Consider the following 14451-nt stretch of genomic DNA (forward strand, 5'->3'; position numbering starts at 1 on the left):
ATAAGAGTAGCTCAATTTTTTGTTTAATATACGTATATTTTTTTTAACCTAAAAGGGGTACCACCTCAGGTGCAAGTGTAGGGACCCATAGCCTCGGAGAAGACAATATAGAGAGTACCCAGAGAAGACCTTGTGGATCCTCACTGAACACTTATATTTTCTTCTCCTACCACCCCTATTCTTTTAGTATGTGTGTGTATATATATATCGAACTTTATTTTAAAATTTCATTACACAAAGAGGGTAATGCACAACCTGAAGCCCAAGTGAAACCCAGGAGCCCGACCAGTTGTGTAACCGGAGCCCGACCAGTTGTGTAACCGGACCCCGACCAGTTGTGTAACTGGACCACGATCAGTTGTGTAACCGGACCCCGACCAGTTGTGTAACCTTAAGCCTAGCAAGTATACATCTCATCCAACCCCCACAAAGCTAAACAGTCCCAGAGCACAACCAAGCTCCATAGCGCGCGCGCGCACTGAGTGGGGTACTTAAATGCAAGCCGCGGACACAGTGCCCTCTTGCTCGCCTCCGCCTCACCAGTTACACTACAAAACGCTGGTGTTGTGTTTTCCACACATCAGCATTAAGGTATAACCTTCACACACACTGTGCCTATCATAATGGAGCATCACCATTGAGCGCCAAGTGCTCACGAAATTCTTCACATATTCTGCACTTGTCGCGAAGAAGGTGAAAGCTCATAAGTCTCCAGATTGTGGGAAGAGCTGCAGTCAGCTTGGAGGTATGAAGACTCACATGGTGCACTCGGGTGACAAACCTCACGAGTGTCCTGAGTGTGGGAGGAGATTCAGTCAGAGTGCAAGATTCAGTCAGCGTGGAAATATAAAGACTCACATGTTAGTGCATTCGGGGGAGAATACTTATAAGTGCCTAAAGTGTGGGAAGAGGTTCAGGCATTTTCGAAGTATGACCACTCATGTTTCAACCCGTTTTATTACATTCGGCTGACAAACCCCACAAGTGTAGATGCCAAACCTCACGAGTGTCCCACAGTGTGGGAAGAGGTTCAGTCTGCTTCGTCATATGAAGACACTTTTTCGTGCATTCAGATGACAAATCCTCACGAGTGTCCAGAGTGTGGTGAGACATTCGGTCGTCCTGTCCCTATGATGAGACACATGTTAAGGCATTCAGTTGAACGCCGTTTCGAGTGTGCAGAGTGTGGCGGGAGATTTATTCATATGGAGGATCGTCCTCATGAGTGTCGAGAATGTGGGAAAAGATTCAGGCGTCTTCGATGTATGAAGTCCATATGTTACTGCATCCAGGTGTTAAACCTCACGAGTGTCCAGAGCGTGCACAGAGGTCCAGGCAGCTTGGACATATGAAAACTCACTGGAGGTACTCACAGGAAGATACTCACAAAACTCACAGGGCTCGCCTCCGCCTCGCCATATACACTACTAAATGCTCCGCCGCCATCCGTTACACGTGGACTACGACGCCAGTACCTCTGTCGACTATGCGCCTTCGACTTAGCCTTCAACGCCACCCCCGTCGCCTGCAAGGGCGGCCCACACGGGGCTACAGATTGAGTGAAGTTTTCAGTGTTAGCCATAGGCGTTCCAGAGCAGCCGGCCCATCTCCATTATCCTAAGGTACAGTCCTGCCCGTGTTCCCTCCACGCCCGCCTGTGCGGCGCCCTGTTTTAGGAATATCCCCAGTGCCCGGCGTGTTCCCTGTTTATCGGTCCGTCTGGTTGCCGCGGGCTTCGCGGAGCTTCAGGGGGTTTGTGTTGGTGGTGAATACATGTGATATATTTACTCATTATAATGTTGGTGCTGAATGTACAACACGAGAAAACTTAATTTTAATCTGAAAAAGTATATTTTTATTAAGAAATTAGACGAAAGTAAAGAGCTGGTGACGCCAAATAAAGTCGACGTTCCAAGCGTCGGTTAGGTTAGGTTTGGTTTGGTTAAGTTAGGTTAGGTTAGGTCAGCCTAACCTAACCTAACATATCATATTTATTCATTGCTAACGTATTGCCAGGGAGCTTTCTGAAGCTTTGTGAGGCTTGGGTGGCTTGTGGTAATTAGACGGACCCCTGTTTATTATTATCCTCATATTCAATTATCATACTGGTTATTATAATTTCGCTACTCATTTGTTTTGCCGCTGATGTGATCCCTGCCGATGATCCAGCAGCTATTGGCTCAGCTGCCTTCGGGCCGGGCACAGCTGCTGATGTACCGGCCGACGTGGATACGCTGCCGATGACCCATGCAGCTGATGGGCCAGCTGAGCGTGCCCCCTGGGGGCCACGCCCAGCCCCCCCCCCTGGGGCAGCTGCTGATGTTCCGGCTGTTGTGGTCCCAGCCGATGATCCAGCAGCAGATGACACAGCTGGCGGTGTTCCAGCTGAGCTGCCCCCGGGGGCCAAGCACAGCTGCTGATGTCCCGACTGATGTGGTCCCAGCCGTTGATCCAGCAGCTGATGGCCCTTCCGGTGGTGTTCCAGCTGAGCATGCCCCTGGGGGCCAAGCACAGTTGCTGACGTTCCGGCCGATGTGGTCCCGGCCGATGATCCAGCAGCTGATGGCCCAGCTGTTGGGCCAAATAACTGTCGGAGACTACCATGTTGTCCGGTTTGTCACTTAAAAATGTGACAACACACAACTACATCTTACCATCTTTATGACCAAAACAGACCATCAAATATACTGCTCCAGAGATGGGTAAGCTGTAGTACTATTGGCCCATGCCATACCTTATTTCCCCTCATGTATACTCTATATTACTAGATGGTGTCGTAAAGTGAGGAAACTCTTAAAGACTAGGGCAGCCAGATTACTAATTTCGTGTAGTTCGTCACGGGAACATTGAGGCCAACCCGACCCACTCATGCTGGCCACATACCCCTACTAGTCACCCTGCAGATTTGAGTGAGGCTATCCACAAGCGTCATGCTGCCAGCCTTGAACAGACATATAAACAAGATTGACATTCGTTTTTGTAGATTTGTTATAAGATTCATTAATTAAAACGAGATTTACGTTTGCTTTTTATATTCTTTCAATACAAATTTAACAAAATATAACAAAGCTTTCACAAAACAGCAAATAATAATACAATCAGTATAATACAATCAGGGCCCTTCTTATAATCGAAATAATTTATCACACTTTTTATTTGTAATCATATTTTTAAGTGAATATATTTGACACATTTTATTTAGACGACATCGCCCATGTGCTGCTGCTAAGGCAGTCAGACTAGCAGTTAAAGACTGCAGACAAACTAGACTCGTGCCGACGAGTTGGGAGGTTGGTACACGTATGGCGGCGGGATGTCTCCAGTGTCAGCAGGGGTGGTGGACGATTTGCGGCCCTCCTGTGCTGATGATGGACTTTTCGGAGGCTCTGACGATTTGCTGTGAGAAGTTTCGTTGCTTGCTGTGATACTTTGTTGATGGTGTGGGGAAGAAGAGTCTGGCTGATGAATTTCAGGGGCTGAATCGAAAGCAGAGTTGAAGAAGAGATACGGAGACTCGCCAGGTATGGATTTATGCCTGTAAACGACAAGTTTTCAATTACCAGTAACAATGGAAGTAAGTACCTAATTTCATCTTCATAGTTTTTTACCTTTTGCTTTAAAATTGCACTGTATCTATTGCTACCCAATCTTTATGTACCCAGTCTGAACATCTTTATCATTGTGATCATTGCTGTCTTCTTATATGTGCTGTCAATCTGCTGTATGGTGTTCTTGTTTAAATTACCAATCAAGCTGTCAATGTAATCAATCAGAGCTTTAATATACCAATGTGCTTTAATATACTTACTAATCTCTCCCATCTCATTTTTTTTCTTGCAATGTATTTGTTATTTTATTAATTCTGACAGAATTTACCTACTTAAAATTATCTGTTAGATTAAGGACCTGCCCGAAACGCTGCGCGTACTAGTGGCTTTACAAGAGTGTAAATACTGTACTATGCTATGTATTCTCACAAACCCAATGTACCTTCTTGTATATAAATAAATAAATAAATAAATAAATAAATAAATAAATAAATAAATAAATAAATAAATAAATAAATAAATTATCACGAGAAGGCGTCAAGCCGGGGAGACTATGTAAGTAACACTGGAAAAGATAGAGATATTAACGAAACTACTACACAGACGTCTTTCTAGTAAATGTTTGACTAGAAGGTAAAAATGTATAAAGAATACACCAGTGAGCTGTGAAAGGTGAGGGCCAATGCCCACCTGTTGAAATTGTCAAATACCGCATGGACGATGAGAAGGGTTAAGACTTAGAGGTGTGGACATTATGAATGTCGACCACAGTAACCAAGGAACCTTGGCGCATAAAATATTAAACAGGCGACACAGAAAATACATGTAAAATTGCGTACAGCTCTACCGTGAAAATGCTAGTAAATGCGGATATAGGTTTGATTAAAGTAGACGAATGAAACAAATTGACAGTTAGTATTATTGAGGTAAAATAAATAAACAATTGGATAGATACACGAGTGAAAATTGTTGGATCTAAATAGGACTTTCCTCGGACCAGTAGGCCTACTGCACTACAGGAGTGGCAGTGTGCGGTCAAACACCATCAAGTTCAAGTATGTTTATTGAGATAAGCAATAAATACATCTCAAAGGGATAGAGTAGCTTAGGCTATTTCTACCCCCCCCCCCACAAACGCCATCATGTTTACCTGAAATGTGGCCGGAGAGGAGAGATGGGAGCGAGTTCCTGGCCCTGGTAAGGCTGGGCTGGGCCCAAGGAGTGGGACTTGGGCAGGACGGGGAACAACATGCTCTCAGGACTGTAGATGGACCCGGCCATAGACTTATCTGGCGCAATACTCACAAGCCTAGTCACGTGGTTTCTCCTCGCCTGGTGCCTGAATTAACAATACTCAGAATATTAAACAATGAATTACCTCTGCTTCAGAGATTGCAGTCCAGCTTATGAACTTACTGTAAGAATGTAACTTTTAAGGCACCGCCCACGGGCTAAGCAATAAACTAATTAAACTAACAACCTTACGTCATTGTGAATCATTGCAGGGAATAATACTCTATCGCTAGCCTACCTTGAGGTAGGCTAGTGCGTGCATTGCTTTCAAATGTGCACATTAATTTTAGTTAAAGACGCTTGTGAACATGAACATATTTTTGTTTAGGTTAGGCTAATGACGATGAAGTATTTTCTATAAAACTTATTACTGACACATAAAAACAGCTCTTCGCCATTCCCTGTAATAATTCATAGAGACGCTTTTATCCTTAAATTATGTATGAATGTATATGTATATAGAAAGCCTAGTAATAAATGAGCCAAGTCCAGTCCTTTGGTCGAAACCACACTTAAATCCCGGAATGAACTTACGAAGATTTTTACACTTAGTGTAGCTACTTGAATACGGACGTAGCCGCCACGAAGGCACTAAGAAGGAAAACGTTCTTAGCTAAGAGGAAAAACCTTCGTAAGTACCTTCCTGAATCCGGCCCCTTGTTTTTGGACAAAGTGCCATAACCCACATTAATCAATTAAACTGGAATGTTGAGTACTTGTGGATGGTGAAGCAGATGATCAAGCACCAGAAGACGATGATAGCGATGCCGAGGATGACGCCGGTGAGTATGGGCAAGAGTATGTCTTCTCGTCCACAGTCACACTCCAGCCTCTCCCTCACGTACACACAAGGCCTGGCCGCACACACCACTCAATACCACTTGTATTATTATTATTACGATACACATATATTTATATATTTAATAGTATATACAGAAACACATGATACGATTGTTAGAGTATATACTTTTAATAAAACTACTTACGCATAGCATTTCGGGCAAAACATAAAATAATTAAGTTAAATTGGGAGTAACTATGACTCTCTCCCACGGTATCTGGATTTAGACGCTCCTCGCTTCCGATTGTATATGCTTAAGAGAGTACATAGTGCACAGTTATCGCTCGCGGTAGCTGTGTAAAGTCCCTAGCTGGCCTCCTCGTGGCACTCCTGGTAACGCAAACAGCTAGGGCTTTCCCCCCTGCTGCTGCTCTAAGGGGACCTTCCGTCCACCTGCAGTAGGGGCCATTTGTCAGTGACACTTGGTTTGAGCAATCCCAAAGGCCGTCTGCCCCTGTCAAGGGTTTTCGTGCCTTGTCACCCATAAATTTTTGTGAAAACCATTACGGAGACGTACTGACCCCTGTCAGCACGATGGGTGATCTACATGACGATCCGGCTATGAATGACCGGTCGCCAGACCGTCCAAACTGTGGCAGATCCTTTCGAGACTATAGAGCAATGCGCGTCCATCTAATATAGTCTCGCTTAGGTGAACCGCAGCCAGGATAGCTGGTAGCCAACTATCTAAGCAGAGTCGTCATCTGGAGTATCACTTCTCCAAATGGTGTCCCACAAGAGGGTGGATGACTTGGCCAAAGCCCACGAGTGGGTAAGGCGGCGGCCGGAGGGACCCCCATGTGCATACATGATATCCCTCCTGCTCCGGGGCCTTGTTAGGAGCTTCCACTATGAATAGTATTTTTCCATGTATGCCGATGTCAAGTCAACAGTCCTGCCGCTTAGGCAGCTTGCTGTTTTGGCCTTCAGCGTTAGTTCTTTTTTAATGATATACTGTGCACCTCTCCCTTTGTGTGCTGTGTCCCATATAAGAAAAAACCAAATACAAAAGAATTTTCCATTTTATGTATGTTTTCAGGTTATTATTGTGTGTTATTAGTATCATCTTAACTCTTGTGGGGTGTGATGAGATCTGCCATTTATGTGTATTTTAGTTTGTGTTTGATAGGGTATTAGGTATGCTTAGGTGTGCCTTCTGGCCATGCCCTGTGGCTGGGGAGACTGGTGCCCTGAAGCTACATAAAAACACCTTATACCCCCCGAAGTGGCAAGGGGAGTTACGGGACAACAATATATCTATAGGTTTGATGGAGCAAACTTTAATAACCTGAATTTACCTGAGGGCCACTAACACTAGTGGCCTCGACAAGGACAGGAAGCCGGCGGCTTGTTATAGGTCCCTTCCCCCCTTTTTGCCTTGATCTTTTCCAGTCGGATTTTAAAATTTAACGTTTTTGACATTTACGGCTTCGTCGTAATTAATGTTTATATTAACGTTTAACATGTGATTTTAACATTCAAGGGTTTCAGTAAGGGTGCAGAATGCAGTTTATTATTGTTCTAATTGATGACTTATAGCGACTATAGTAGAAACCGATTGTTGACCAGACCACACACACTAGAAGGTGAAGGGACGACGACGTTTCGGTCCGTCCTGGACCATTTTCAAGTCGATTGTGGAGACGTCGTCGTCCCTTCACCTTCTAGTGTGTGGTCTGGTCAACATACTTTAGCCACGTTATTGTGACTCATCGCCTGCATATAGAAACCGATTTATAAAGTTGTGCTTCAGTTGATCACTTACGGGGGACAAGCGCAAGTACCGTTGCTGCAGTGGAGACCTTCCACACAGTCTGACGGGGAGCCGCACGGCTCGTCGGGAAGACGGCCCCCTCCATCCACTGCTACACATCCTGTGTCCGCCTGGAACGTGTAGTTCCTGTCCACAATAACAACCGTTTAACCATCCTTATATTTATATTGTAATATCTGAGCATGATTAAATCTCAGACGAGCTTTTTAACATACCGAAAAAAATTAATGAGTCAGATGACATTAGACGATACACGATAGTTTGTAAGATAATTTTAATGTTTATAAGGCAAGGAAATGCATACAAATAAGCATGAAGAGAGTAAAATACTTAGCATGGATTTCGTGGTTCATGACCGGTGATCAGTATATATTGTCAGTATGGAGACGAGGAGTTGCGTGGACAGGGAAAACAGCGGTGGACGTACAGCTGACAGTGGCAGCTGCAGGCGTCGCAGACGGTATAGTTATCGCTGGAACAGACGGCACCGCTCACCTCACAGCACAAATCCCCATAGTACAGCAACCACGCTGGCAATAAGTTATTATCAGTTGACTTACGATACCAGCGGTCTGCACTGTAAAAGAGATTAACCTTAAAGATAACTGCGCTGCATTTTTAAAAGGATTGGGCAGTTGTTGTTTTAGATTCAGCAACTCGGAACAAAAAGTTGCAAGTAGCACGGGCTATGGTTCAAGTATGTTTATTGAGATAAGCAATAAATACGTCTCAAAGGGATAGAGTAGCTTAGGCTATTTCTATCCCCCTTACGGGCTATGGTGAGCCCGTAGTAGACTTACATGGCACAGGAGCGGTGCTGTGTGGGGCAGAGGGATTGAGCAATCTCTTAGAAATGGGACTTTTAGTAAATGGTAAATCCAAATTAAGTGACACTTTCGTGCTCTCAGCGTTCAAAAAAAAATCATACCCTAGATGCTTTCGGGGCTTCGCACGCCTACGCGGTAAGACTGAAAAAGTGTACACTCTTTTGACTGTCCTGACAATATTTGAAGGCGCACGTATTTAAATTTGGTATCACTGTGTTCGCAATAAAATTGTCTATAAGAACATATCTATAAAATGCCGCCAAAGCATAAGGATTATCAACACCAAATAAAAAACTATTCAGATCACTAGCCGAGAGCGCCAAACAGCAACAAAATGTTTCCACTCTTAATGGTTGCGAAGCCTACAGTTGTCCTACATCGCTAATTGTGATATCATTGGAATCGCAATAAAATTCTCTACACGGACATATGCATATAAATATAGATTCAATGTCGTAGCCCACCCAAAACAGTGTGGGAAGTGGCCGAAGTGTTACCCGCGGCGGCATATCGGCGAAACTCGCTTTGAAAAGTGTATATTCAATTCACTGTCCTGACATTATTTGTCGATGTATGTATTTCATTTTTGTACCAATGTGCTCGCAACAGAATGTTCTATAAGAACATATGTATTAAAGGTCACATAAGGATGCGTTCGACCGGCAACATATATAAAAACTACGTTGATTATACTCGTCGTGTCAATAATACAATTGTTTTACCACGATGATTCACTGCCACGCCGTTTTCTTTAATAAGCTGTTCGGCTATTAGAGAAAACGTAAATTTCATGGCAAACATTTGTAAACTATTCCCAAGTTGATCGGATAATAAATAGATTTTATACAAATATTTTTGCTCGTGACTCCCGAGAGGGGCACGCGTGCGGTGTGATTAATAATACTGGTGACAACGACGGTCTGCAGGAAAGCGCCAAAGTGTTAAGTGACCTATGCCCCACACTTTTGCAAGCAGACAGCTACCGTGTTGGGTAGCGAGAGAAAAGTGTACACAGAAAGAGAAAATTATTAAAGAAAAAAAGAAGCTTAACATAAAGGCAATGAAGAAAAGAAAAACAGAACGAAATTAATAGGGGGGAGGAGAGAACCAAAGCAATCTGGGGCCAGATTCACGAAAGCACTTACGAACGTGTATATCTTTCCTCAATCTTTGACGGCTTTGGTTACATTTATAAAACAGTTTACAAGCATGAAAACTTCCCATTCAACTGTTGTTATTGTTATAAACAGCCTCCTGGTGCTTCGGAGCTCATTAACTGTTTAATAATTGGAAACAAAGGTGCCAAAGATTGAGAAAAGATATACACGTTCGTAAGTGCTTTCGTGAATCTGGCCCCTGTTAAACATGTTACCGCTTACCAGTACGTTCAGTGGCATTCGTAGTATTCGTGACGTTCATGACGTTCGTGGCATTAAAACCACTCACCTCAGTCGTGCTTCCGTAAATGCCTGCCAGATGCAAAGTTAAGAATTTAACGGGAAACCTGGAGATGCTGTAGTGAGTACAAACAATATATTCACTCCAACTTAGCTTAATGGTGTAACTACTTAGCACTAATTGCAGAAGCTATAATCTCTTCCCTAATTACAGGTAACTGTTCTTCCAGCCTCCTATCCTAGTGGAGGAAGCTAAGGTGTAGTCACCGAATGTAAGCAAGCATAAAGTGAATAGCCAACAGTACAATTTCCACAGTCAAGAATGTAGCACTCGGCGTATGCAGTTCTAATCGACCCCAAGACGCTATAGCTTCGACACAGAACAGGCAGCAGACTAGGACCACATCGAGCTACAACGCTCTCCCACATAGAGCTCTGCGACTCCGGCCACACTCAGCTCTATGCTCTGCTCTAAGCTCCGTCTCAACGTCTACGACACTGCTGTATCCAAGACTACTAAATAAATATGAAAACCCACTAAACACAGTATCTAATCTACTCAACAATGTAACATAATCGTACGTTACAATGCTTTTTCAGAGGAGCAGGGAGGAGTTTGGCATTTTAGGCGACAAAGAATGCAATTACCAAGGAGTAATTGTTTTCTTTGTGTGCTGGGGTGATCAACGTTTATTGTGATTTATTCGCATACGGAACGAATAAATCACATTAACATGGTTGAAAAACAAATAACTTAACATACATATAGCAGGAAAGCGACGATGTTTCAGTCCACCCGGAACTTTACAACTGTATACATGTTATTGTACAAACTGATGAAAGGGTTTTCATCAGTTTTCATCCTAGAGTCTCACTCATCATGCGTGCACACATATGGCATCACCAGCGCTATATATTGATTTTGTTCAGTAAATTATAAATTTGTATCACTTCTTCAGCAATAGGCTTATTAATTAAGTCGAAAGTAAATGTATCAACAGATAATTGATGACGCCGTTGAGTGGATATTTACATTTTTGCAACTGTGGTCCTTCTATAATAAGGCTTAAGATAATAAATGTAGGCCTATGATTTAGAAAAATATAGCCTATATATTTATCTTAAAATATGACAATTAAACATAGACTACACTGTTCATATATATATTTTTTTTTAGTGGCACGAATACTTGTTCTCGCAGTGAACTATTGATCATTAATCCCCATTAAGCAACGGCCGTCATCAAGTGGAACATTCCGAAACGACCACTAACACGCATATTGCTTCGTGTACGTTTTAAAGTTAACAAAGAAGTCGAGGTATACATTGGGAATTTGCAGCGATTCGTAAGTTAACTGAAGTAGTCAATAATAACGCAGCTTAACTTTTAGGATCGAGAGTTCAGATAATAATAGTGTGAATACTAAGGTGAGAAGGTTAGTTTTTTCGGTTTTATTGAACAATTATTTATATGGAAGGAAAACTAAGCCTGCTAACAGGAGTCAGACGTCGTCGTCCACTTTATCCACCAGGCAAAAAAAATAAAGAAAAACTACTTTCTAACGTATTGGTCACAGGCTTTCCAAAAGTCATTGATGTGACTAGAGGTGTATATACGTGTCCGTGCTGGGAGGGGGGGGGGGGTCCGTGCTTGGGGGTGACCGTGCAGGGAGAGGGGGGGGGGGTGTCCGTGCTGGGAGGTGACCGTGCAGGGAGAGGGGGGGGGTGTCCGTGCTGGGAGGTGATCGTGCAGGGAGAGAGGTGGGGTGACCGTGCAGGGAGGGGGGGGAGGTGTCCGTGCTTGGGGCCGGGTGACCGTGCAGGGAGAGGGGGGGAGGTGTCCGTGCTTGGGGGTGACCGTGCAGGGAGAGGGGGGGGTGTCCGTGCTTGGGGGTGACCGTGCAGGGAGAGGGGGGGTTGGTTGTCCGTGCTGGGAGGCGACCGTGCAGGGAGCGAGGTGGGGTGACCGTGCATGTCCGTGCTGGGAGGCGACCGTGCTGGGAGGCGACCGTGCAGGGAGAGAGGTGGGGTGACCGTGCAGGGAGGGGGGGGGGTGTCCGTGCTGGGAGGCGACCGTGCAGGGAGAGAGGTGGGGTGACCGTGCAGGGAGGGGGGGGGGTGTCCGTGCTGGGAGGTGACCGTGCAGGGAGAGAGGTGGGGTGACCGTGCAGGGAGGGAGGGGCGGGTGTCCGTGCTAGGAGGGGACCGTGTTGGGGGGTGCTCGCACTGGTAGTCAAGGGGACCAGGGAAACCTTCCAGCAGTCAATTAACAACTCCAGACACCAGCACCAACTAAACGCGACTGTGTCGACTAAATCCAGTTTCACATAACCCCTAAACATGACAACAGATTTGCAGGTGACTACATATTATGATTACCAAGCCACAGGTATACACAACATGCGCAGCTACCGTATTCTATATGAAGGATTACATAATCTAGACCAAGCGCTATCTGCAAGTATATCTAATATCCTCATCTTACAGGATGGTTAGTCATACATGGAATCAGGATAAAACATGAGAGTGTAGTCTATTAGCCTGCACTAGTACACGTTGGGTACATCTCGACTTACTTGGACACACAGTCGCTAAGGTGATATAGACAATGGTGCAGACAGCCATCCAGCGGTCCATCCTGCAGAATACTCTTGCTAGTCCTGGATATCGTAGGACACCCCTAGAGCACAGTCCCCGGACGCCGTAGGACACCCCTAGAGCACAGCCCCCGGACGCCGTAGGACACCCTAGAGCACAGCCCCGGACACCTTTGAGCACAGCCCCCTGACGCCGTAGGGCACTCTTGAGCACAGCCCCGGACGCCGTAGGGCACCCTAGAGCGCAGCCCCGGACACCCTTGAGCACAGCCCCGGACGCTGCAATACTAGAGTGCTACGAGCTGCATCTGACACCTGCTGTGTAGATACACCAACACCGCTGATTTTTTTTTTTTTTTTACCAGAACCTGGCTCATTTAACTAATGCAATTTACATTTGATATATGCGTCGTCAGCTTTACAGACTAGCTTTTAAGGCAAAAACAGCAGAACGTTCTTCATGCATAAATGGGGCTTTGAGAATTGCAAATGTTAAGCATATTGCACACTTAGTCATGGACTCTTAGACAAGACACATTAACTCGCTTGTCACTACATGTATGCACCTCGGTTACATTTTTGTCACAGAGTAAGGACAAGTGCTTGTGAGGGCACAGCAGCAGTGGGCAAGAAGTCATAAGAGAAGGTACTGGGCGGCCGGAAGTTGAGCTGGTCAGTGAGTTAAGGCGACCATGAGCGGACCGGAAAGCTATACAACACCAAGCTGACCTAGATTGAACCACACTTCCTATTACCACATCACTCCCAGGTACCATACGGTACACTACCTTATCATTAACACTGAATGGAGAACATGATTGGTGGTCTTATTTCGATACAATACTGTAATACTTGAAGTTTTCTTGAGCAAGGTTAGCTTATAGTTGTGTAGCAACCACACTAGCAACAATGTGGCAGCTACTCCACATTCCAAAAAATTCTATGGCAAACACTTGGAGGTTGCCAATTATCCCACACGCACTAATTACATCAATACACGTTACCAAAAAATTTCACGTGCTACAAATGATAATATGCAACAACCCCACTTACCGCTGCAACATCTTCCTAAGCGTTGTACCAATTACAAATAACTTCCTACAGAAGCCAAGCAGTTTGCCATGAACCAAATTACGAGGAGCTTGCAGCTAGAAACAGGGGTCAGGTGGCACCCGTCCTCTCTAGCGTTAACGTCACAAAAATGTCGTAGTAACTGACGCTACAATTGTATCACCAATCTTTCACGCTTGACATTCTTACAACTCATAAATACTGACAATAGGCATAGATTATAGCGTTTAGTTTGTTAGATTTCTGTGCGGCTGCAGCGTCGGCGGCGACCATTATAATAAAAGTATTTGGTGTTGACAACAGCTGCCAAGACACTACTCCAACGCACATTGATCCCTGCTCGTGCCATTGTATGTCTCTCCCCCATCATGCTCAACCCCCAGTAGCCCCAATCTCTCCACCCCCCCCCCTCCATGCATATCCTTGAATATGGTTTGCGCACATCTACCTGACCTCACATATTTGTGCATATGCATTTGCTACTACTGTATTCTACTTATATACTTACATGAGCATGTCCAGGCGTGCGAGAAAATACACACACACACAAAAGGTCTCGCAGCTCAGTGGCCTACATCGTTGTTTCACGACTAAGGATCATGGTGTTCATCCTTTTAGCAGGACAGAAGCATTTGGACAGTTTCTTTTCATCTGATGCCTCTGTACTCCTAGCAGTAAATAGTAAGTAATTATCAAAAGAAGCTAGCAGTAAATAGGTACCTGGGTGCTAGGCAACTGTTGTGGACTATATCCTGGGAATGGTCAGTACAGTAGTTGACCTAGTAGATACGATAGAGAAAATAGGTCGAGTTATTATATGGGTCCAGTGATAGTGATCTATATTCATCCCACTGAAAAACAGTCCACCGGACACCATAAAGATCATTGGTACTATTGCGAACGTGTCAAAGAACTCAACAGCACAAGAAAGCTATGCAAAAAGCAGCCAAGTGACCGCAACACGACCTTACTTTCTGAGGTCAAGGAACATGTGCATCGAGAGACCAGACTAATAAAAGAACAAAAGTTTTTTTTTTTTTTATTTACATGCAAAGCATATTAAGAAATACAATAAATACAATAAAACAAGGTCATGAGAATGA

The 14451-nt window shown here is 44.5% G+C and overlaps 1 protein-coding gene across 1 annotated transcript; it reads right to left on the reverse strand.

Moving 5' to 3' along the window:
• Positions 1–133: 133 nt before the first annotated feature.
• LOC123774055 (uncharacterized) lies at positions 134–13189 on the reverse strand. Its single transcript, XM_045768176.2, has 7 exons — positions 12257–13189; positions 9663–9752; positions 7884–7986; positions 7448–7582; positions 5558–5695; positions 4699–4887; positions 134–3535 (listed from the first exon to the last, which is right to left on the reverse strand). The coding sequence occupies exons 1-7, from the start codon at positions 12315–12317 to the stop codon at positions 3265–3267; spliced, it is 987 nt and encodes a 328-aa protein (XP_045624132.1). The 5' UTR covers positions 12318–13189; the 3' UTR covers positions 134–3264.
• Positions 13190–14451: the final 1262 nt, after the last annotated feature.

This window comes from Procambarus clarkii, chromosome 91 (assembly GCF_040958095.1).
Source record: "Procambarus clarkii isolate CNS0578487 chromosome 91, FALCON_Pclarkii_2.0, whole genome shotgun sequence".
Lineage (NCBI taxonomy): Eukaryota > Metazoa > Arthropoda > Malacostraca > Decapoda > Cambaridae > Procambarus > Procambarus clarkii.

What these genes read in the sequence shown, in the direction of transcription:
- LOC123774055 (XM_045768176.2), bottom strand. Translation starts at nt 12,317, where the DNA reads ATGGACCGCTGGATGGCTGTCTGCACCATTGTCTATATCACCTTAGCG. An exon ending in ATCTGCTTCACCATCCACAA is followed by an intron (nt 4,888 to 5,557) that starts GTACTCAACATT and finishes TTGTTAATTCAG; the next exon opens with GCACCAGGCGAGGAGAAACC. An exon ending in CCTCTCCGGCCACATTTCAG is followed by an intron (nt 3,536 to 4,698) that starts GTAAACATGATG and finishes TGTCGTTTACAG; the next exon opens with GCATAAATCCATACCTGGCG.